Source organism: Silurus aristotelis, assembly GCF_946808225.1.
Source record: "Silurus aristotelis genome assembly, chromosome: 17".
NCBI classification, from domain to species: domain Eukaryota; kingdom Metazoa; phylum Chordata; class Actinopteri; order Siluriformes; family Siluridae; genus Silurus; species Silurus aristotelis.
The window spans coordinates 13,676,034-13,698,028 of record NC_139590.1 but is presented as its reverse complement, the minus strand read 5'-3'; the positions used below and the strand labels follow the sequence as shown (position 1 = coordinate 13,698,028).

Here is a 21,995-nt window from a genome sequence, read left to right as displayed (position 1 = left end):
TAAAGGGAAAGGAGCTTCCCCTGGGCCCACAGGAGGATCTGGCGTGCCAGCCTGTACAGGGGGAAAGAGCACAGCCACCCCTGGTGGTTGATATATGAGACCACTGAGGTGTTGTCCGAGAAAGCACACTCTTCCCACCATTCATCCGTGAGAACGTCATCTCGATGCCGGACCGCTAACTGCTCTGAATTGCGGATAACAATGACCTAAATCTTGTGGGGGCCAGAGCCGCATCAACACACTTTGTAAAGGTGTGGGCTGACAAGGCGAGGCTGAATAGAAGGACCAATACTGGTACACTTTGACCCTAAAGGCGAACCTCAGGAACTTCCTGTGAGAAGGGAGGATGGGTACATGAAAGTATGCATCCTTCAGATCTACTGTGACAAACCAGTCCTCGGATCTGATCTGAGACACGACCTGCTTGAGGGCATTTTGAACGGGAGCCTCATCGAAGAGCAGTTTAACTGATGCAAATCTAGGATAGGATGCAACCCACCATCCTTTCTGGGAACTATGAAGTACCGGCTGTAGAACCCGGACTCTCTGTCTGACGGAGGGACCAACTCGATGGCCTCCTTCCTCAGGAGAGTGTCTACTTCTCATCACAGGAAAAGAGCCTAAATCGCATCTCACCAGAGTGGAAGAGAGCCTGTTAAACCGAGGCGGGAAAGACCCGAACTGAATCGCATAGCCTCGCTCTACAGTATGCAGGATCCACCAGGACACGTCTGGCAAAGCCATCCAGGCTGCCAGGTGCTCCCTTAGGGTATCAGTCTCTCAGACTGAACTCTGGTGTGTCTAGAGCCGGGGCAGTGCCCAGACGTGCCTCTAGAGACGAGACCTCCTGGTCCGCAACAACACCAGGCAGAACCCAAGGAGCGACCTCGTTGAAGCTGGCCGTGCACTAAAACACATTTCATGGCAGGGTTAATGAACCAGCATCCGGAAGGGGCCGGAGGGAAATGGGCACCGAAAAAAGTGGGTCGGGTCAGGACCTTTTGGCCAAAGCCATCTTCCTGAAGATGACAGTCCTCAGATGTCACCTCATGGGACTTTGACCCAGGGCGCCAGGTGGGATCCCACACAGGGGGAGAGCACATTGCGACGCTCTGTCTCTGCACTTGGCTGTGCGAAGTGCTGGGTTGGGGTTGGCTGGCTTGATATGCCTGTAGCAACAAAATGGTGTGCAGACATCCAGCGGCCTAACCTGCAAAGGTGTAAGCCTTACCCACCAGCGCCGAGGTAGTGCGCAGGGACTTGGTGGGTAATGTTGGGGGTTTAAGGGAAGATGCTACACCCGGGGAGAGATAGCACGCCAGTGTCTCTTCAACCCATGACACCATAGCCATTATCCCACATTGGAATAAACCGCGGCCCTGGGGCTGAAGGGGCGGGGGACAAGAAATGCCATGCCCCAGGACCATGACACCTCAGTGTGCAGATCAGGGAAAAATGGAAGCTCCTCGTTATTGGGTTTGCAAGGGCCTGCACCCCCCTCTCCTCAAAGGAAGAGAGGCAGAGCCGCACTCTCTCGTGACCGTGGGAAGACATTGCCGAGAGGCATGCCTCCGAAGCAAAAATGAGAGCTGGACCAAGCAGAGGAGGAAGGAGAAAGGGGCAAACCCGTCTCCAAACCTTCTGCGAGATCCATGAGCGAACCCCAGGAACCGGAGCTCTGAGAGGGACCGGGACTGTGAAGAGTGGGGAGGGGCGCCCTCAAAAAGCACCCGCCGGGAGTGGAGCAGCCGCATAGACATGCGAGCGCAGTGCTCTCTTGAGAGCCAAAATAGCATGCTCCGCTCCCAAACAAGCCACACACATGCTGTGTGTATCCCTTCCTGTAATAAAACTGGGGCAGAAAGAAGCACATGGCCGAAAAGTGTGCTTGGTTTTTTCTAGATGCCTTCATTTTTACTTTTGACAAACAGACAGACAAAACATTCCATTTCACACAGAGTGCTTCATAAACAAACAAGCTGAAGCTGGCTTCTCTCCATGGGTGTTTTATACTTCCTAGTCATTACGTAACCTTGCCGGTGACAGCCTGCCTTCAATTTTAACTGATTAGACTCTTTATTTAGAGCATGGACAAGTCACGTTCCCAAAGCGTTCTAATGCAGCTCGAGTTCCTGAAAGGGAACTGAGGAGAGAGCTGCTTAAGCTTTGGGAGAGGAATGTTGTCTTATATGTGTCTGATACAGGATTCTAGCTGCTCAACAGATCTGGGGGTCTTTTGTTGTATTTTTTGTTTCATGGTGCACCAAATTTTTTCAAGTGGTGAAAGGTGTAGAGTGCAGGCAGGCCAGTTCAGCACCTGGATGCTTCTACTGCGTAGTCATTCTATTGTAATAGATGCAGTATGCATTTAGCATTGTCTTTTTTAAATATGCAAGACCTTGCCTGAAAAAATACGCTTTCTGGATGGAAGCATTTGTTTCTTTTTTTTTACCTATGGAAAATTATTTATTACTTTTTTTTTTTTTCTTAAAATGTACCATTTCCTAAGTTTAAACAATTTGTGTTTTCTATGTTCTATTATAAATAAAATATGGGTTTATGAGATTTGCAAATCATTGCATTCTGTTTTTATGTACATTTTACACAGTGTCCCAACTTCCTTTCAATTCGCGTTGTATCAGATGTATCTATACTATACTAACATGAGACAATTGTTTTAAATTATAATCTTATTAATAGTTTAAAGCTACAAATAGTATTATTATTATTATCTTTGCTTGAAGGTTGACATATACTTTGAAGACTTCTTAAAAATCTCTCCCCCACATGTATCCCAAGCTGTATTCAGCAACCATTTCAGAGCAAACCACAGCCAGTGTCCATGGTAGCTTATGCAATAATTTGACTGACTGGCTTTTTCATTTATAAAACACAGATCTACATTTAAGTTTTAAGCTCTGCGTGTCAGTTAGAATGAAGGATTTCAATAAGCTGTGAAATAAGCACATAAAATGAGCTCATTGAAATCCTTCATTCTAACTGACACACAGCGCTGAAAATTTAAACATAGATCTGTGTTTTGTAAAAAAACGATGAGTGAATATAGATGTATGGGTGATACATGGGTCTCTGTGAGTGTCAAATTATTTTTGAACTAAGGAATCTATTTCTGGCCAAAGGAAAAAGGATAACAGTAATACTGACATTGACATGATCATTTCAAAAATTGTGGCAATATACATCACATTTGTGCTACAGTTTAATGTGCATGCCATGCAGGCAACACACATCCAAAACTGTTTGTAATGCAGTTAAATGAATAAGGAATGACTATTGAGAAATGACTAGGAATGACAACAATGTGCAGCACCATACCACTAACAGAGCAATCAGTAAGGCCTGTTGGAAACTGCAGGAAGTGTCCTGAAACAGCTTGTGGATCACCTTAAAAATAGCTCTTAATAAAATGCCAAGATCTACTTGAGTCTTACTGTTTAAAGAAAGTGCTTGAAGGGGGAAAAAAGCTAATCTGTAGTTGTTTTGTTTCTTAGAAAATTAGAACTGTTACTCAAAGAAAAATTTTTTTTACCTGGACTGACAAATAATGAGGTAGCAATTTTTTTACTGAAATGGTCCTACAGTTATTATTATTATTATATTAGTTAAAAAAAAAAGCTGTATGTAACATTATGCTTTCATTGCTTCACTCTAGAGAACACATTTTATAAACAACCAGGGTATACTGCGTATTAGGATCTCAGGTACATTGGGTGCTTTCTGAAATGCAAGCACAAGTGCTACCTGATGAAATCAATCATTTTGAGCCCGTTTTAAGATCATTTGGTGCAAAAAATAATGCATAGTGGTTTTCTATATTAAAGAAATTTTGAAAGTATACACAAAAATAAGCTGAATTATTATTTTTTACCTTTATTGTTTATGTAAAAGCAAGGGATACTTAAACAGTGGAGTCACAGGGAAAGTGTCTTGAGGCTGCAGCAAAGAAAAAACTGCAGTAGCTTGGTTTTATAGAATGTTACATAATTAATCACTATGGCTATGTTTTTTTTTTTATCCTTTTTTTTTTAAGAATACTACACTAGACCTAATGTAGCATTCTGCATCTACGCTTGCATTGTCAGAAATCATTAGTTGTACACTTAGTAGTGAAAATAGAGCAGCACTATTTTTGAGCTGACTCACCTAAACTGCTGTTTCCATGTTCCATCTCCTTTGTCTATTTTTTTTTTTTTTTATCTAAACACGCTTTCTGTTTCTGCAATGGGTTTTAGCTTTGCTGAATATTTCATGGAGCTGCCATTGTTAATTTTTCCACATGACTCGCATTCACACGGTTGTATGGTTGTTCAATTGAATCATATAAATCTGTTTTGTAGAGAAAAAAAAAAAACCTTTTGTGTCAAAAAAGAGCTCAGATTACAGTTCTTATGCATTACATAAATTAAATATCAAACTTTACTTCTATATTATGCTGAATGCTGAATGTTGAATGCTCATGCCAATAACAATGAATAATCTCACCGGGTTGCTATTATTTAATAAACGTTATAACAATATTTCATGTAAAAAGAGGCAATGGCAGTGCAGAGTTTTATTTATAATGCAGATGTAATACACAAAGAAACAAAGCACAATAACCAGACAAAGTAACAATAACCATAACCTGAATCATAGACAGCAATGGACAACAGCAACAACCATGAAAGACAAAGATTAGATAAAGTGTGAGGTGCGAGGTGAGTCACTGATAGACAATCTGTTCATTGATAGACAATGTCACATACTTTACTGTAAGTGCTAAAATTATCAACAGACATGATTAATTAAAGTGCAGTTTCTTATGGGAAATGTAGTCCAGTTGCATAACCCTGACACTCTCCAAGTAAGGAATAATTTTCAATCAGTAAGAGAGAGAGACTTGAAGAACTAATCAATTACATTTAGTTAATAATCATTAGAGAGTATTGAATTAAGAATTAAGCATTGTGAGTTTATACATATATAGAAGGAGTAATGATTGGCAAAACGTTTGTCACAAAACCTGAACATTTTTACGCACACTATATGATTTTCCATATGATTTGATATAAAAAAAAAGGTAATGGCATTAGTGATGCATTTAAGTCGCTAAAATATGAGGCATGTATTCACTTTTTGTGAGATCATGCCTCATATTTCAGCAACCATTTTAGTATAACCTTCAGAAACGACAATACTATAGAATTGAAACTTTAATATACTTTAGAGTAGTCAATGTGCAGCTTGTATAGCATTATAGATTTACTGTCCTCTGAAAATAACTCAACATACAGCCTTTATTGTCAAAATAGCTGGCAACAAAAGTGAGTACACCCTAAGTGAAAACAGCTGTATGTCACATAACCATGCAACCATTCATGATGTTCATGTTTTTGTTAGCTTGACAGGACCATACAAATTTGTGAATCTTTATTACAGCCATTAGAATTTGGTGCTTTGTGTACAATTCTCTCATACTGACCATTGGATGTTCAACATGGCACCTCATGGTAAAGAACTCTCCAAAGATTTGAAAATTAAAATTTGTTGCTCTCCACAAAGACATTTTTGGCTACTTTACAGTTTTACTGAGTATCCATTATATAAGCAACTATTACTCTCTACTCAACTACGTTTATGATTCACTATCGGTACGTTTTACGCCACTATATTTTAATTGACATTACCAATTTCATTTTACATGGCACATAATGCTGACATAGCATATTCATTCTGCAGAAGAGGCAATATTCTTGTTGAAGAGGCTTTTGTGCTGATCTAGGTAAATTCAGATGTGTTGAGGTGTACAATTTGATTTGTATTTTGGGAAATAAAACCTCACAAATCAACTGTTCTTAACCTTTTAATAATATGTGTCTTAAGGACTATTGCATCTTTGAGCCTATTTCAATATCAGTAAAATACTCAAGTACTGTTAAAATCAAATACTCAGAATTTTACTCATCAGTGACTTTTTACTTCATTTATATGTTTAATCAAGTTTGTTTTTCAGGCACTCTTTACAATTCTGCACACACACACACACACACACACACACACACACACACACACACACACACACACACACACACACACACACACACACACACACACACACACACACACACACACACACACACTGCCCTTTGACATCAATGCTCCATTTATTACTATATCATACCATAGCTAGACTTGGCCTGACCAAATCTGAAAATCAGAATCTTTGACAGTTGATCTCATGTCAGTTTGGATTTTTATCACCTTCTTCAACACCATGACAGTGAGACCCGATAGGTTTTGTGTATTTTTTGTATTTTTCTGTATAATGACAAAGGGAGGAGTAGGAGACAATGAATTCAGAAATAAGTTGTATGCCAGATAAGAAATGTAAAAAATTAGCTCAGTCTCATTTTTGGCAAGCAGGAAGCCTGAGCAAATGGTGTTCTGTCTGGAGCATTTGTTATTTACTAGCGGTAAATAGGTGGTATTAAAATGCAAGTGTGTGATGTAATGAGCGGCAACCACCCTATACAGTATCTATACAGTATCCACTCTATCTGACAGACTGACACAAGCATGTATTTTAACACATCGGATCACTGTATTTAGCTTTTTTGGACTTAACATAAATATGCTCTAATATAGATTAGGAAAGTAAAAGTGTTTGTCTAGACTGGCTTAGACTAGAGATAAAATACTATTACTATTAATTACATCAATGTTTTTTAATAATATAACTATTTCTAATGTATATATTTTTTTATATTTAAATTGAATTTGAATTTCTAACATAATACTATTGAACTTACAATGAAAAAAATAAGTAATTTTTCCCCCAATCCCTGACTGAAACTTCTTCTGGAAAAAAATATTTTAAAAGCTTGAAACAGATTTCGGGAAGTATTATGCTGGGGCTTGGACTGCTGTCTTTGACTGTGTGGTGAACAGGGCCCTTTCGTGGGAGGAAGACAGAGAGAGTGTGAGGGAGGTGGAGGATGAGAAGGAGGAGGAACGCTGCTCTAGTAGTGAAAAGCAAAGAATTGAAAACCAGTGCATTGAAAGAGAAAGGAACTGAAGAAGAGTGGGATGCTGGCATATGAAGGCCTTAATTTTGCTAGTATTGGAGCGTGGTGAATTTGTGTGGAGGATTTGTGTGTGTGTGTGTGTCTTTGTGCATTCGTTACCTTAAAAAAAATACAAAATTAGCCAAAGGATTGAAACTGATGTGATCCTAAGATGAGTCTTTTGTACAGTGTTACAGTGTGTGGACATTCACATGCAAGAATATGGGGTGTGTGCTTCAGTTCTTTCTTTATTATCTCTGAGTCAGAGTAGGAAATTGTCTCTCCCAATCTGCACTTATAAAGGTACATCACAATGGCCTGGCTGATTACACAGCAGGTGGTTTTATGTGAGTTTTCAATTAAAAGAGTCTCTTTGACAGGGAACACGTGTTCTCTTATACACAATATAGATATATTTTCAGAGACGAGGACGATAGCCAGATACACATGGTGCAAGGTGTGTGATCCTACAGTATGGTACTAATAAGCTTGTGGTTGTTTGTGGGTGTGTGTTAATGAGAATGCATTTCTCTGTAATCAAGCTAGACTTAACACACCACAGTGGACATACGTAGTATTGAACCAATAATATACAGTATAATATAATAGTTTAGTAATAGTTATAATATAGAAGCAAGGCCAAGGGGGAGGTTTATGGATGCGGTGATGGAAGACATGCAGGTAGTTGGTTTGAAATATGTATAGGACAGGGGCATACGGAGACAGATGGTCCTCTGTGGCGACCCCTAACGGGAGCAGCCGAAAGAAGAAGCTGTATGTATAAAAAACCCATAATATTCCAACAGTGCCCCCCATTGGTTTTTGCAAGAATCAGACCTTCTTCTAGTATGGTAAATAAATAATGGATATTATGAATAATACATATGAGAATTTTTTTTATGCTTCAAAGACTAAAATCTTATGAGCTCTAAAATTCATGCATCCTAGTACATTTCAGTTGAATAATAAGCACAGGGTATACCATTTAAGTGACCAAAAAACACAAACTTGATTTCGCACACACACACACACACACACACACACACACACACACAGAGAGAGAGAACAGCAAAGATACGGCTGCCAAAACAAATAAATTCTATGTGTTATGAAAATACCGAGCACACAGAATAGCATTTTGCACTGAGAGACCTTTAGAGACTAATAAGAGACTAATAAAAAATAAATAAATAAAACAAGAATGAGAAAGATGTAAACAACACACAATGGACAAAGAAAAATACAGCCAACTGGTCTCCATAGTAACAGCAGCAGAAATTTCTGTGTGTTTGTGTGTGTGTGTGTGTGTGTGTGTGTGTGTGTGTGTGTGTGTGTGTGTGTGTGTGTGTGTGTGTGTGTAAGTGCAGTGCTCGCAGTAGTGCGTGTCAGTCTGTCAGTTTCTGTGTCAATGGGTTTGGGGAAATCCTCATTTCATAACAATTACATAAAATACACAAGAATAGAGAGATACTTGGCAACTTCCCTAAATGAAAATAAATACAAAATGGCTTTATGTTTTATGTATTTATCATGTACTGCTCCTTTTCTATATTTGAACTTCAGACTTTCTCTGCTGAACTATTTCCAGCACAGTTACTCATTTATCTATTTCTATTTACTTAAGCAACATCATAACTTGATGGTATAATGATAAATGATATAACACTGATGATGCACAGTATCTCACAAAATTGAGTGTACCCCTCACATTTTAGCAACCATTTTAGTAAAATGTTCTCAAGTAACAATACTATAGTAATGAAACTTGGATATATTTTAGAGTAGTTAATCTGCAGCTTGTATAGCAGTACAGATTTACTGTCATCTGAAAATAACTTACACATACAGCCATTACTATCAAAATAGCTGGCAACAAAAGTGAGTACACCCTAAGTGATAACAGCTTATCCATGCTTAACCATGCAATTCCACATGTACTATTCATCACTCAGGGTTCCAGAACAGGCTTTGCTAAGGTTAATTAAAGAAGCTGCTTCAAAAAAACAGGCGCATGAGTGCTGCTAGTATTGCTTTAGAGGTTGCAGAAGCGGAAGGTCCGCTTGTAAGTGCTCAGACCATATACCGCACACTGCTACAAGTCAGTTTGCATGGCCGTCGTCTCAGAAGCAAGCCGCTTCTAAAGCTGGCTCAAAAGAAAGTCGGCAAACAGCTTGCCGAAGCTAACCTGTACTGTGGTCTGATAAGACTAAGATAAACTTGTTTGGTTTAGATGAAGTCCAGCATGTGTCACGATGCACTGGTGGGAATTACTATGAAAATTGGAATTGCTCACATTCAAGCATGGTGGTGGTAGCATCGGGGTCTGAGGCTCCATGAGTGCGGCTGGTACTATGGAGCTGTGGTTAATTGAGGGAAACATGGATTCCAACATATATTAGCGGTGTCAAGCTAATAAAATATTTAATCGTGACTAATCGCATGACTGGCATGACAATTAATCAATCGCATCTTAATCGCACATTTTTTATCTGTTGTAAATGTAAAGTTGAATCTGTTTTAAAAACATAATTTAATATTTTTTAATTAGTTAGTTAATTATCTAATCAACATGGGCATCAACAAATATGGATGCTTTATTCAAATGTATGTTTATTATTATTGAAACCATACTCATCATATAGCAGGAAGAAAAAAGATTTCTTTGTTTTAAAGTAAAGGTTTTACTTTAATTAAAAAAGTAATTATGGTGTTTTAATTTACATAAATGGTTAGGACACTGAACTTTTGCTATGTTTCCAAATGCACAGTTTTAATTGGCAGATGTGTGCATCATGGCGGATTTTGGTGCTTGATTAAAAATTTGGCACATCAGTAAAACAAATGTTTACTGATTCAAAATAATTTTTCTGTGGAGTTTATTTTCTTTAATATCTGAGTAAAGAAAGGACTTTGTAAATAAATGTGTTGCATTAAAGGTTTTAATTTCATCTCTTTTATATTTATTTATTTATATCTTTATAAAAATGGTCAAACAGAAATGCGAGATGTAATCACACATTAATAAAAATTAGTGCTGTTAAAATGAATTTGCATTAACATGTAATTAACGTGTGTGTGTGTGTGTGTGTGTGTGTGTGTGTGTGTGTGTGTGTGTGTGTGTGTGTGTGTGTGTGTGTGTGTGTGTGTGTGTTTGCTTGTGAATGTATTTATATATTTATCTACACATTGTGTTTATGTATTCAAGTGAATAATTATAGTTAAAAATACATCTTAAAAGTACACTGCCAACTGCTTGTGTCTGAGGTTTAAAGCATCCAGATCAGAGCAAATGGAGCTGGGAGATGATTTAAAATTTGTGATGCATTGTAGAAAAAAGTCTATAATTCTGATGTGCTCTTAAACTCTTAAAGTGTTTTGATTTGATTTGATTTGATTTTGATGTACATTTGCAGCATACTCACACAGACATTTAATAATTTCACAGTTGGCATAAATACATATATACACATATACACCCACATTCATACATACACACATACATACATATAAAACAAATTAATTACCACTAGAGGAAAAAAGTTCAAAAATATAATTGCTTCGGGAATAAAAGATAATTTTGACCTATTTTTTAAACATCTAAGAACACAGTAGCGTCAGCGTGATGAAAGCAATTTAAAGGTGTAAGACAAAGGATGCCTCTCATCATCCACAATGATGTAAACCTTATTCAATACTCTCTCTTTATATATACTTTCTATACTCTGTAACCTTATCCCTAACAGTTTACTTGCTATTATTACTACCTTCCATAGTGACTTCTCCTGAGCTTCAGAAACATTTTCATACCAACAAATCACACAAAATGTCATAATGCTTTCAATGAAAGCCACATAAAACATTAAAAGTAATTTCTTTACGAAATGCATTCTCTGTTGAAGCTTCTTACTTACATAATCAGTCCATGCATCCCACCTGAGTTTGTGGTCCAGCATTATACCTAGGTATTTATAGCTTGTTACTGATTGTATTTGCTCCCTTTTGATTTTGTTGTACAGCTTGCCTTAACTGCAGACTACTTTCTTTACTCTGAACTGCTTTAAGCATGTATTGTAAGACACTGTGTCCACCCAATACATATACATGGTAAGCTGTTGAGCCCATGACAAGAGTAAAAATGTGACCTGGCAAATGCTACTCATGTAGTGTACAAAATCAATAAATGTTCCTACCTTGGCCAGATTATTAAGCATGGAATGAATTTCTATTACCTTGCCTTTTTCTATTTATTCATACCGTTACTATGAATACACAAAGAAATCACATTATTTAATCTGCCATGAACAAGCTAGATATTTGTCTGAACATGTTCTGTAATAAGAAAGACTTATGTAATTATTACACTCCAGTTCTTCCTTCAGCCCCCAAACATCTTAGTGCTCAAGGCTTGTAATTTTAAGGCCCAGAGGTTTACATCTTTGAAACAGGTCAAGCCCAATGGGGTTTCTTGTGGTGCATGCAGGCTGCCTTGTTGCATCTGATGCCCAGAGGATCATTCTATACTTAAAGAACTAGCTTCTCCTTGGCCCCATCAAAAAAGCAGTCTTTCTGTGAGGGTGCTTACTGCAGCACAAGGTCTTAGAAAAGTGTCTTTTTAACAACGAAACCCCCACAAGTAGGTGCAGCAATGAGTAGCCACACAGTGAAACCAGTTTTAAAGCAGTGCATATATGTTTAGGAGAATGTAGCTGTACCCAGTATCTTATCTGTGAAAAAGATTCAACCAGGCACAAGAGCTTTTTGCTGATGCACAGTCAAACTATTGTCAAGTATGGATATTTCTAGAAGAGCTGTCTAGGCCCCAATAACCTTTTTAACTAGCATATTTTTTTTTTTACTTTATCATTTTAATAATTCTTCCCTTTAAACAATTTACTCTTCTCAAGCTTAAGAGGTTTAGAGGATGGCTATGCAGCCTTTATGTTTAAAGGGCTACTCCTCAGCTAGAATGCTTGAGTTGGAAAACCTGGACTATGTAAGGTTGAAAGAGGATGTTTGTTTGTTTGTTTTTGCTAAATGCACAATTTGTGACATAAGTGCACTTTTTATGCTAACTGTCGAAAACAAATGCTAGGGGAAATTTAATCTTTTTTTAAAATTCTCAGGGTGCTTAGTGAACCTGTTTTGTTTCCTGACTTCCTACAGCTTTTGAAATGATACACTCCACCAACAAACTGTAGTCAATTATCTTGGCGTGCTTATTGCCAATGACTCAATGTTCCACCTGGGGTAAATCCTTTTTACTGCATTTTCAGCTATGCAAGCGAAAATAGTTTACAAGCTAAGACTTTATCATGCATGCATAAAACTCATGCTGGAAAGAAAGCAAACTGTTTATTAACCATAACCACCACTATTTAAAAAAGTCTGACCTGCATTAAACTCTTACTGTTTATAACAGTTAATTTTGTCCACACTTCTTTTACAGTACGCACTGTTTAAAATGTATTTAATTCAACATGTCATCATCACGACATCATCATCGACATCATCATGTGCATATAAAAAATATTTTTAAGTCAATTCACAATTTACTGGACTTAATGGGTGCAAACCACATTTTAGTCAGACTTTGCCTTTGTGCACAGAGTGCGGTCCATAGAGAGACATGATTTTGGAAGAACTCGACTGGCCTGTATAAAAGCTTCAACCCCAATGAACACCTTTAGAATGTACTGCAACATTAGTGACATCTTACTAAGAGTCTTCAACAAGAAGGATTCCAAAATCCAGTGGTTCGCCCTCCCAGAAGAGTGTAGGCAGCAATGATTGGCACAAAGATTTCAATAGATGTCCATATATTTCTGCCATATAGTTTAGTGACCTTTAAACACCAGAATCAAGTCATAGCAAATCATTGTTTGATTCTGCAATAAGTATAACTGCATTAAAACACCATAGATAAATCAAAATAGTTTCATGGTACCATTATGTATTGAAGCTCAACTAGAGTGTTATCATAGTGGCATCATACTACATCATAAATCCAAGCTCAACCATAAGAAATTTTGCACTGTGCTATTGTCATGGATAGACAGAATGTCTATCATGGATAGTCAGAAACCGGGAGTAATACAGAATGTCTTTATTTGTCTTCAAAATACAAACACAGGTGAGCTTGGGAAGAGACTGTAGCAAATAGGCACACTTAACTGAATGCTTCCTTAGAAGCGTAGCCAGGAGCATAGAAGCATGTAAGCATGAAAGCACAGGAAGCATGGAAGCACAGGGCACCCATGAGGTAATAAGTCCAGGTGATCTATGGTCGTAACTGGTAGATCAGACCAGACACACACACACACACACACACACACACACACACACACACACACACACACACACACTTTTTTTTTTTTTTTTACCCAGTAAAATGAATCACATTGGATCAAAATATCTTGTATTGTTTATTGCTGTTCTCTAGTCTATCTAGTCAAAAACACATCACTACATAATATATCTATTAGATTATTTGTGTACTGATTAAGCTGTATTAACAATAACATATCACTTTTATGCAGTGGCGGGCGGTCAGGGCCAGCAAAGCCTTCTCTGCTGGCCTAAACACTATCAGAAGCACTGATCTACATTTACAACCTAAATTCTAATATTTGTTTCATGGAATTGTACTGCTGGTTGCACTGCTTCCAGTACGTGTATGTGGATGTTAGATTTTCTGTCAGATTTTAGCATCTCTGTGCTGCCATGTCATTCTAATCTGCCCAGGGCCTTCAAAGTCAGTACTGCTGGCCTTTTTACCTTATTCTTTATTTGCTACGAGTTTTTTTTTTTTTAACCAATCAGATTTCATATTCACCTCACAGGGTCAGCTAGCTGGCCCAGAATAGCGTCAGCATTTTTCCATCCTCTGATTGATTGGTCAAAAGGAAACTGTTACAGCCAAGTTTGACTGGCAAACCACGTCTGTAGTGCGCTGCACACATGAATACATCTGAGTTAGACTTTTTTATGCCTATGGAGAAAGAGAAATTAAATAAAAGCTGGAGCTAGCTAGCTTGTCTCAACCTAGTTAAGCACCACTTTCAGACAAGTGCCTACGAGCGGTACCACTGGCTTACAGCCTCTGAGGAGCGGTGCAAATTATGAGTATGCATCTCTGGTGAGTAAGTTGTATTTTATTAAAATTTTTAATGTTTTTGTCATGTTATTAGACAAATATTGATTTTGAACTGCTCCAGATGATGTAGGTGGCACAGTTGCGGTTGTAGTGTAGAGGGTTGAAGCTTGCTTTAGTAAAATGGTATTCACCCTCCATATGCGAAATGCCGCTCGCTCTGTAATGACGCGTTGTTATATTGCGTTTTTGTATTGTATTGATGGTTTCTATAATGCGACTTGATGGTGGTGGTATTAAGAGGTGGATTAAGTTGGGTACGTCCCTACTAAAGGCCCAGGTACCAAACGCATGGCCTGTCTCTGCTTTTATGATATCTGTGAAACATTTTCCAAAAGCTCTTCAGGTACACAGATCGATTTATTGTGATATATTGACATATGGTTATGACCCCGCCCGTGACTTTGCACTTTTCAATTACACACGTGGTTCAGAGTGTGGTCACGCAGAGGCATTCCCAAAGCGCTGTCGACGCAGCTCGAGTTCCCGAAGGTGAACATGAATAAATGTTGAAAAGTCTGGAAACACCTGCTAGATTTTTATTCAACATATTACTTGAATTACTTACATTACAGTGTAGACCTGAAATAATATTAACCATATATTAAAATATTTTAAAGGGCAATTTGATCACATGCTTAATAAATCTGTTTATCTTAACCTAAATTGTTCAGAGTTAGATTTCTGTCAATGAAGTTAACAAGTCTGTTACATCTATTGATTGATTGTCTTCTATTTATAAAGGTATGTGGCAACTGTGTAGCATATATTTTACACCCCAGGAAACAAATCGAATTTGCTGTGTGGATTGGAGTGAGCTCATACAAGTAGAAAACCTGACAAACAAGGAACTAAAAAAACAGGCAAAAATAAATATAGAAAACTTTTTTTTGTATCACATTTTCATGATTCATTATCAGTTTTCACAGGAATTGTTGACACAAATGACAGAAGAATAGTGCTCCCTACAGAAATGTACCCTCTAACTCTTATAAGTGGTGTTTGCAATTGTGTGTTTTGTGTTGCAGCCACATCCTCCTCTGACTAATATATATCTATGAATTTGTGTGTGTGTGTGTGTGTATGTATGTATGTATGTATATATATATATATATATATATATATATATATATATATATATATATATATATATATATATATATATATATATATATATGAGGCAAAGGAGATATGACACACCAGCACAGCTCAGTTTTCACAGTCACGCTTCCTACTTACTGCCCTGAATTATGTACCCGAACTGCCTTTTGTACTTCTGGGGGTACATAATTAGTCAGTGGTTAAATTTTTGTAAATCAAGACAGGAAACAAATAATTGGTAATTACAGCCCATGAATAGCTCCAGTGAGTAAACAAAGCAAATATAGGGACATTCAATCAGGCAGAGAAACAACATGAGTTAAATGAGCACTTTGTGCTTCCTGGGTAATAATAGAGTAGCCCCTTTAATTGTTTTTTTTTTCTTTCCCACAGTACTTTATAGTGATGAGTTTTCACAGTAGCCACACAGAAGGCATTTGAGTAATAGTAAGCAATGCAGGGATCAAATTAAACACTAAGATGGCTTGGGGCTCCGGGAAATGAAACTGCTTTCTCATTTAAAGTGAATAACTAATAGATCACTTTTACACCTACCTAAGCTTGACCAAGTATTGATTTTATTTGTTACAGTCATTTAACTAAGATTCTTTTACCTCATGCATGTTTAGACAAATGTTTTAAAGCAACAATCAAAAGCGCAAAAGCCTTGCACCCCGTATTGACCCCTAGTGAACCTCAGATTATGCTCACAAACCCATGACCACTTTCTCATAATCTAAGAAACTTAATTGACACCACACATCACTTGTGGTGTCAATTAATGAGCCTAAACATGCATTCCTGGACAATGGAATCCAGTTTATGGTTTTTGTCCCATTAACTCATGACCAAACCACACTTCTGAGAATCCAGCTCTTGTTAACTGTTCCTATTAAGTCTATTTCTGGCCATGGTGCCATATTTGTTCCACAACAAACGATAAACACATTTGCCACAACAGAGGTGTAAATAAAAAGTGATTTTCAGGTCCATGGCTGCTGACTCACCTCTACAAACAGGAAGCATGGCACAATGGAGGTACTTCTCTTAACAACTGGCTTTTCCTCAGGTGCCATGTTGTATCGTTTTTTTACTCTTCCTCTGTACAGATTTTGCTTTCTCTCCAACGTCTCACACCTAAAGAAGAAGAAAAACAGTGTTAGCCTCAGATCGACATGTAATAAAAACCATACAATACAAACAGTGTATGACATATGCAGTATAATTGCTAAGTATGCCACTTCTACTTGTGTGTCAAATGTCCTGGAAAATCTCATGCAAAATTCATTACATAAAAAAATCTCTAGTGAGACATTTATTGATTGGAATGAAGTGCTTGGCTGTAGAGTAGAATATAAATCACTAAACCCTGACTTATATTTATAGACTGTTCCTTAGACTAGGAAATTTTAAAACAATTGTTAGATCATGTAAAAATATTAACACAATTTAAAGATAATGTAAATGGAATGAAAATGTGATGGAATTTTACTAAATAAATAATAAACACATTGTGTTGATTTCAGTAAATACTAAGGCTATTTGTTCCAAAGAAGGCATAGGAGGTATTATGGATACATGGATAATATTCCTAGATCAGAAATGTGTCTACACAATGAAAAATCTAGTAAAAAGAAAAAAGAAGTGTCTGCCTTTTCCAATTCATAATGAAATATAATTTACATGGTTTTCAGGGTGGACATTTTGCTGATACCAGGCAAACGTGGTTAATGATATTAGCTCTTTGGCAAGCACACTCGCTGAATCTAAAACTGCTCTAAACGAGCTATTAAACGGCATGGAAGATGATGACTCTCAAGTGCCTATGACAGGGTTAGTTTAAAAATGCACAAGATTGTATCTTATATCATAAGTGTGTTTTTCATGTTGCTATGTTATTATGCTATTTTTATTAATAATTCCTGACCAAAACTTATGCTGAATAAATTAAGAATGCAAGTGCTAAATGGGCATTTCCCATTTCAATATGATTCACTTATTCATACTGTATACTCTATCCATACACGAGGTGACATAGTCAAGGTAGATTTTAAAGGGTTGTCTGCACATGCTTCCCTTAGATTTTTAAAGGCAGCATGCTAGAATATTTGCAAAACATTCATTCTCTATATAATGTTTGTAAAAGAAAAATGAAAAACAAACAGAAAGTAAAATAAGGAGATTGTACAGTGTGGAGAAAATCTGAGCAAATCAGTGCTTGAAATCTCTGATGGAGGATTTAAGTTTCTAAGAGCAGCCGGAGTGGAGTAGCAATAGATGAAAAGAACAAGAAAATGATCTTAAAACCAGTTTCCACCTAAATCAGTTTTACCTAAGGCTGGATTTACATTCTTGTAACTAAAGATTTGACTACAACAGTGTGTGTTCAGCTGTCCCTTTTATTAAGTTTTAGCCTAAGTAGAGGTGCCACTAATCTAATTGATCGCCCCATCCATCAGGACCTACAACACAGACAGAGCGCATACAGCCACATTAACAAACCACATCAACACCACATTAACATCACTAGCAATAAGGATACATTTATAAGAAAAATGAAGTGAGACTATGTATTTTGTAATCTGCTAAAATATGCATTTATTAAAAAAATCTTATATTGAAAAAGATCCTGTACTATTACATTAATATAATTTTGGCATGATATCCAATCCATGTTTTAGCTCATACAGACAAGCATGTAGCATGACCAGCACTCATGTAGTCTCTTTCATCTTTCTATCTTTTGCTCAACTCTTCTCCTAATTTTCATTTACCCATGTCCCTCTCCTTTTCAAACACAATGTGTGAGGTGCCAGATGGAGCTTGTAATTTCCTTGGCTGCAGCCTCTGGATTGGATGATGAATTGTCTGTTGTACTATTACTTTAGCATTTGATTGGAGAATGGTGTGGCTGTCATATTGTTGTAAATTCACATTTATCAGGCAGTCCCTAGCAACACACACACATACATGCTTGCAGCCTATTCTCCAAATTGCCCTAATTACTATCTGTTAATAGTTATCTTGGAAGAAAGAAAAAAAAAATAGGATTTTACCAAGTAGGGTAATTAGAACTGGCATATAGGGAATACTGTGTCCTGTCTCTCCATCTTTCTGTCTCCCTGTCTTTCCTTGGCTTTTTCACGGATAGAAATGTAGGTTATGCACAGACATAGTAAAGAAATGCATTGGACAATAGTAAACAAAGTGCTGCAGGTAGACACAATGAATTATGCACAGATGCACATGCAGACAGATGAATGCACACATGCTTGCTCAGACAGCCCCCCTCACCTCATGCAAACGGATGCCGTGGTGATGGATTCCTATGCAGCAGCCATGGTGGAGGAGGGTCTCACGACAGAAGCATTTCTGGCTCTCCTCTTGCTCTTTTTTCTTCTTCTTCTTTCCCTTGCTGCTCTCTTTCTCCGCTCTGCCCACACAGGCTGGCTCTGAATGATGGGTGCTCCTGTGGCAAAAAGACGAGCACAAGCACTCTTCTCTTGCTCAGAGGCGACATGCACACTAGTATGTGGCATGCAAGCTTGTTCTTCGCTAATGAGGTTGACCAGACAACGACAGATGAACAGGGAAGCCACGGGCTCTGCTGCAGATCTCCAGCACAGCTGCAGAGAGGTGGGGAATGTGAGTGTTAGTGCATGTGTGTCTGTGTATGAAAGTGAGAGCGGGTGAGATGCTGAGGGCAGGGCATGGGAGGATCTCATTTGTGTTTAAAGCAAGCACAGCCCCCTCTCTCCCCACCCCTCCCTCCATCTACGGTCTCTGGAGATGCAGGTATGACCACATTCACTGTAGTGAAACTGGATTTATTGATCTGCAGCTTTCACAAATCCAACCCTGCGAAAAAAAAAAATATTTGCCAAAAAGACTATTACGCAGTGTGTACATCACTAAATCATTATCATTAAACCACTGAAGAAGCTTGTAGAAATCTGGATGCCTTAATGGTCCATATTGGTATCCAGTTACCAACATGTGATCTGATGTGATGTGATATATAAATACATAGCTATTCCTCATTGTGTCATCCTGAACACAGAAAAAATATAGTAAAATGTGTGTAATGTACATTAATATAAAATGCATATAAATATTGCAATAATAAAAGTGTTTTTAATAATACCTTAAGTCAAGTATGCATATGAAGGCTTATATTTAACATTATATCAACACACCCTGTATATAAATATATTTTCATTGCATATTTGGCAGGAGTTGTACATCAGGACATCTCGTCAACAAACTGATAAACAAGAACTCCATAATCACTCATATTTTGACAAATTCACACCTTTTGTGCTATGATCATTCCCACCGCCTGTGCTAGTCAAACACTCTGAGAATTTAACAAGTAAAAAGAGTTTTTGTTTTTAGGAATAAAACAGGGGACAGAGGGGAAAAAGATAAAGGTCTGGTAACACTTTACACTAGTGTTACCAGACACACTTTATGTGTCATTATTGAACCATTACATTGTATAAATCTGCATACAGACTTCCTACATTAGTGTAAAATAAATTATTTGCTTAATTTATTTACTAATTGAAAAATTAAATTATTACATAACACACACACACACACACACACACACACACACACACACACACACACACACACACACACACACACACACGTGTTTGCTTGTATAATTACTTACATTTATCTATTATATATTGTAACACTCTTCCCTGTTGTTCTTGTTGCTTTTGATGCTTTTGATGCCAGTACATGTTTACTGTCTCAAACATTTTACAATCAAGCCCTGTGTGGAAGAAGATTGCTAGTCAGGCTGTGATCCGTTTTTTGTCTGTGCATTATCATTTCCAGTAACCAGTAGGAGGCTATATTGCCATCAGCACAAGAAGGCTGGCTGTCTAGTCTACTTGACCCGCTTAAGGGATATATTTGTTCATGACTGTTGACTAATACTACAGAGGTCTCTAATGTTGAAGACCAGAAAATGTCTATTGCAGAAATAGCTGGCAAATTCTTTACATTTATTCTTTAATAAATACAGCTAATGCCAAAGACCTGGTAATTGTCCATTAAGGAGCCCTATTGTATAATAACCCATGTGACCTTAGGGCTTTATACAACAGATGTGTGTTTGTGTGTGTATGTGTGTGTGTGTGTGTGTGTGTGTGTGTGTGTGTGTGTGTGTGTGTGTGTGTGTGTGTGTGTGTGTGTGTGTGTGTGTGTGTGTACAAATTTATTCCCCAGAGCATCTCTCTGCTTTGAGACAGCTTGAGCAGTACTGAAATACAATGATAGAGGGGGGGGGGGGGGGGGGGGGGGTGTTGAGGATGCAGTGTAGAATGGGTTTTTATGTTACTACGGCAACCTTGCATCCTCTGTGGCTGATGCAAGCTTTAGGTTACATGGATACAAATGACATTACAATGGGAAACCTCACATACAATCATGAAAATACAAATGATGGACACATTCACAACCAGGTTTTTATCTCAACACTTGCCTGTGGGCTATGTACAGCATTCAGAACAGATTCATAAGACTAATAGCATATGAATGTGCACACATACAGCTCTATGGTCTAGACATGCCCAGATTTGTAAGCCTATCAAAGCATATTAATTTTAGTTATAAATATTCTAGACAGACAACTTTAGTAAAATAAACAGAAAATGCATAGGATGCTTTCAACTGTTTTTGCATTAAATATCATCTAAAATAAAGGTTTTAGATTTGTTTTTTTTTGTTTTGTTTTTTAACACTGGTGCTCCTTTTCCCTTTTTTTATGATTTCTCAAGATTTATTTTTGCACTTGCAATTTTTGTGTTTCTCTTGCATATGATTCATAAAGGATACATAGCATGTATCAATAATTTAATATTAAAATGTGTAAGACATTTTTTTTATTTTCACCAAGATGCAAACCTTGTTTGGCCTTGTTTAATGCATTGCAAATGAAAACCTGAGTAGGTTACAACAGATTCTAAATTATTCACCCGCCTTTGAATCATTTGCACCTCGTTGAATTCAACCAGGAAACATGTGACCATTCCCCTCTTACAGTAGATCTCTCAAACACAACACTGGTCATAGCTACAGCAGTTCACATTTTGTATGAGTTTTTTGCAGTGACAGTGGATGAGGATTGACTATGACTATGAAGTATTGAGGGATTTGCTTTCACCAAAATTCCAGGTATTTTGCCAACATGGGGATAAATGTACACTTATATGATAGTCCTCTTATGAATTCAGAATAGGTGTACTGCCTTTATTAATGTAATCCTTTTAGTTTTAAATCTTTGCAGGGAATTTGTTAATTTTACCAGTGAGTTATTTGAGTGGAAATCACAATAGATTTGCTCCACATCTACTGTACAGTAGATGTAAAAATACTTCAAATAAAACTGCATAATTTGTCTGAAATAAAAAAAGAAAAAAAAGAATTGGTCTCAGAACCAAAGTTAATCAGTCACAGGGAAATTGTTCCTTTTAGCACAGCCATTCTTAAGAAATAAGTCAAATGCTAAATTACAGAGACAAGTTATACAAGTTATAAGTTATACTATATTGAATAAGACTATATTGTGTGTGTGTGTGTGTGTGTGTATATATATATATATATATATATATATATATATATATATATATATATATATATATATATATATATATATATATATATAT

At 37.3% G+C, this 21,995-nt stretch overlaps 1 protein-coding gene across 2 annotated transcripts in view; it reads right to left on the bottom strand.

Moving 5' to 3' along the window:
• Window positions 1–19,118, bottom strand: part of plppr2a (phospholipid phosphatase related 2a) — a 40,152-nt gene extending 21,034 nt beyond the window's left edge. The window contains exons 1-2 of one of the 2 annotated variants that reach the window (XM_083565940.1): window positions 18,610–19,118; window positions 16,323–16,452 (exon numbers count right to left, since the gene is read on the bottom strand). In XM_083565940.1, coding sequence (XP_083422066.1) covers window positions 16,323–16,452; window positions 18,610–18,614 — 135 coding nt within the window. In that variant the 5' untranslated portion in view covers window positions 18,615–19,118. The remainder of the gene's footprint in view (window positions 1–16,322; window positions 16,453–18,609) is intronic. The other variant, XM_083565939.1, reaches the window with a different exon arrangement.
• Between the last annotated feature and the right edge of the window lie 2,877 nt (window positions 19,119–21,995).